The 3366-nt window shown below is 43.4% G+C and overlaps 1 protein-coding gene across 1 annotated transcript; it reads right to left on the bottom strand.

The window, feature by feature from the left end:
* Positions 1-383: 383 nt before the first annotated feature.
* Positions 384-2979, bottom strand: LOC115197950 (hyaluronidase-5-like). The gene is made up of 3 exons (XM_029759617.1): positions 2974-2979; positions 2493-2582; positions 384-821 (listed from the first exon to the last, which is right to left on the bottom strand). Exons 1-3 carry the CDS (start codon positions 2977-2979, stop codon positions 384-386), a joined length of 534 nt encoding a protein of 177 aa, XP_029615477.1.
* Positions 2980-3366: the final 387 nt, after the last annotated feature.

Genomic DNA, 3366 nt, shown 5'->3' on the forward strand with positions numbered 1-3366 from the left:
TTAGGCTATTTCCTGCTGAATGGAATCAGTAGACGTATGGCGCGTCATCATTACTGCAATGTGAACTTTATTAAGGCACAGAGAAAACAGTGACCTGAAACACCCAGGTTGTACTGTACTGCATGGCATACACTAGAATTTGTCCTTATGTGCAATCAACAAACTTTTATTCAACATATCACCCGAAACCATCATCTGCATGAGACGTTCAAGTACTTACCTCTGATTATTATTACAGTGTTATTATGAAGGTCAAACCAGAGACTTGTGCCACCTTGTGTATGTCACACAGGACACAGTCCAATTGATCCATCCATCAGTGTTTGTGTTTTTTTTCAAGTTCTCTTTAATGGTCGATTGTTCTATATCAGCGATCACTTTATTCAGTGACCCTGATGCTTCAGTCTAAACACCAGTGCTTTAGACAGGTGTATGGGCAGCTTGGGGGAACATGTCCATTCTGCATAGCATTGACAGGTGAACCTCCTGGAGAAGAGAGTCAGGTAAGCCAGACTGGGAGTCCCCAGGACCATATACGTGCCCCTGGCCCAGAGGATACGGAAGTTCCCTGAGGACAGGTGGAGGTAGTGGTCCGACTCGTAGTGCTTCCGGACGCAGCGCCCGTTCCCCTGGCACAGGAAGTTGGTGCACAGCTGGGCGGTGGCAGTCACATTGTTGACGTAGGGGTTGAGCGTGGTGGTGAGGTACGAGGAAAGAGCTTCACAAGACACCCGTTGAGAGAGAGAAAGTTGGAGGAAATGATAACGCTTCATGTTTATGTGTAGTGCTGAGGTACGCCTAGTGAGCCTCACAGGATGCCTCTGGGAAGGGAGGGTGGAGGGAGGGAACAATACATCAAAGAAAGTTTGAGTGGATTCATATGTGCTGGAGTAGTATTCTATTTATGGTAATATTCTATTTATGGTAATATTCTATTCATGGTGAGAATACTTTTTTTCTGCTTTTGAATAGTTTTGTTTCTTAAAACAATATTATGTGTCTCAAATGGCACCCTAAAAATGTCAGTGGTGTTTTGCGTTCGATGTGATTGGGGAGTATCACCTTGAGTGTGTATGTGTGTCAGAAGCCTTGTTTATACCTGACTCTAGCATGCGGCCTTTGTTCTGATCTTGTCTACATTCTGATTTTGCCCACATTTTCAGAACTATGTGAGGCTTTGGTATTAACATGTATTAACATGTGACTCATATCCGTCCATTGTGTCCGCACTGTGAACAGATTTCCTGGTCTCTCCTGGTTTCCTGGTCCCTCCCTGTATGCATATTTATTTATTTTAAGATACATATTGATGCCATAAGTTAGTGGTGCCACCTGTCAATGATTTAAATGGTTTCACTGTCCAGATCCATGTACACTTGTAAGGAGGAGGTAAGGGCACTCGGAGTGTGGTGTCAGGAAAACAACCTCTCACTCAACGTCAACAAAACACAGGAGATGATCGTGGACTTCAGGAAACAGCAGAGGGAGCGCCCCCCCCCCCCCCCCCCCCCCCCCCCCCATCCACATTGACGGAACAGCAGTGGAGAAGGTGGAAAGTTTTAAGTTCCTCGGCGTACACATCACAGACAAACTGAAAAAATTGTCCACCCACACAGACAGTGTGGTGAAGAAGGCGCAGCAGCGCCTCCTCAAACTCAGGAGGCTGAAGAAATTTGGCTTGTCACCTAAAATCCTCACAAACTTTTACAGATGCACAATTGAGAGCATCTTGTCGGGCTGTATCACCGCCTGGTACGGCAACTGAACCGCCCACAACCGCAAGGCTCTCCAGAGGTTGGTGCGGTCTGCACAACGCATCACCAGGGGCAAACTACCTGCCCTCCAGGACACCTACAGCACCCGATGTCACAGGAAGGGCAAAAAGATCATCAAGGACAACAACCACCCGAGCCACTGTGTGTTCACCCCACTACAATCCAGAAGGCGAGGTCAGTATAGGTGCATCAAAGCTGGGATCGAGAAACTGAAAACAGCTTCTATCTCAAGGCCATCAAACTGTTAAACAGCCATCACTGACACAGAGAGGCTACTGCCTACATACAGACTCAAAATCATTGGCCACTTTAATAAATGGATCACTAGTCACTTTAATAATGCCACTTTAGTAATGTTTACATATCTTGCATTACTCCTCTCATATGTATATACTGTATTCTATACCATCTATTGCATTTTGCCTATGCCGCTCGGTCATCGCTCATCCATATATTTATATGTACATATTCTTATTCCATCCGTTTAGTTAGATTTGCGTGTATTCGGTAGTTGTTGTGGAATTGTTAGATATTACTGCACTGTTGGAACTAGAAGCCCAAGCATTTTGCTGCACTCGCATTAACATCTGCTAACCATGTGTATGTGACCAATACAATTTCATTTGATTTGATTTGAGGTGGTGAGGATGTGGACAAGATCAGGACAAAGGATCCATGTTAGAACCAGGTATAAACAGGGCTAGAGTATCACCTAACCTTGTCATCGTAGTTGGCACTGGCCCCCCACAGCATGGCTCCTGAGGCCCCCACAGCAGCACTCTCCCCGATGGTGCTGACAAGGTCCCCCTGGAGAACATCGCACAGAGTTTGAAGGTAGGCCTTGAAACATATCTACGGGTACACCTCCAATTGACTCAAATGATGTCAATTAGCCTATCAGAAGCTTCTAAAGCCATGACATCATTTTCTGGAATTTTCCAAGCTGTTTAAAGGCACAGTTAACTTAGTGTATGTAAACCTCTGACCCCCTGGAATTGTGATACAGTGAAATAATCTGTCTGTAAACAATTGTTGGAAAAATTACTTGTGTCATGCACAAAGTAGATGTCCTAACTGACTTGCCAAAACTATAGTTTGTTAACAAAACATTTGTGGAGTGGTTGAAAAAAAACGACTTCAACTGTATATACTGTACACATTTACAGATGGCTGTTTGTCTTAGTCATTTAGAACTTACAGTCATTTGGAACTTGTAGTCATTTAGAACTTGTAGTCATTTAGAACTTGTAGTCATTTGGAACTTGTAGTCATTTAGAACTTGTAGTCATTTAGAACTTGTAGTCATTTGGAACTTGTAGTCATTTGGAACTTGTAGTCATTTGGAACTTGTAGTCATTTAGAGCTTGTAGTCATTTAGAACTTGTAGTCATTTAGAACGTGTAGTCATTTAGAACTTGTAGTCATTTGGAACTTGTAGTCATTTAGAACTTTCATTCTACATACATTTATTTGTTTCACGGAGAGATTTGTATCATCTCAACAATCTTCTTGCAAACAATTTTCAGTCCCTTTCCCCATATGCTTAAATGAACCTCCTTGTCTAAAGGTTGTTGCCATGTCAGAATGCTGG

The sequence above is a fragment of the Salmo trutta genome, chromosome 8 (genome assembly GCF_901001165.1).
Source record: "Salmo trutta chromosome 8, fSalTru1.1, whole genome shotgun sequence".
In the NCBI taxonomy this organism is placed as follows: domain Eukaryota; kingdom Metazoa; phylum Chordata; class Actinopteri; order Salmoniformes; family Salmonidae; genus Salmo; species Salmo trutta.

Coding starts and splice junctions, on each gene's coding strand:
- LOC115197950 (XM_029759617.1), bottom strand. Junction 822..2,492: donor GTGCCAACTACGATGACAAG/GTTAGGTGATAC, acceptor CTCCCTTCCCAG/AGGCATCCTGTGAGGCTCAC.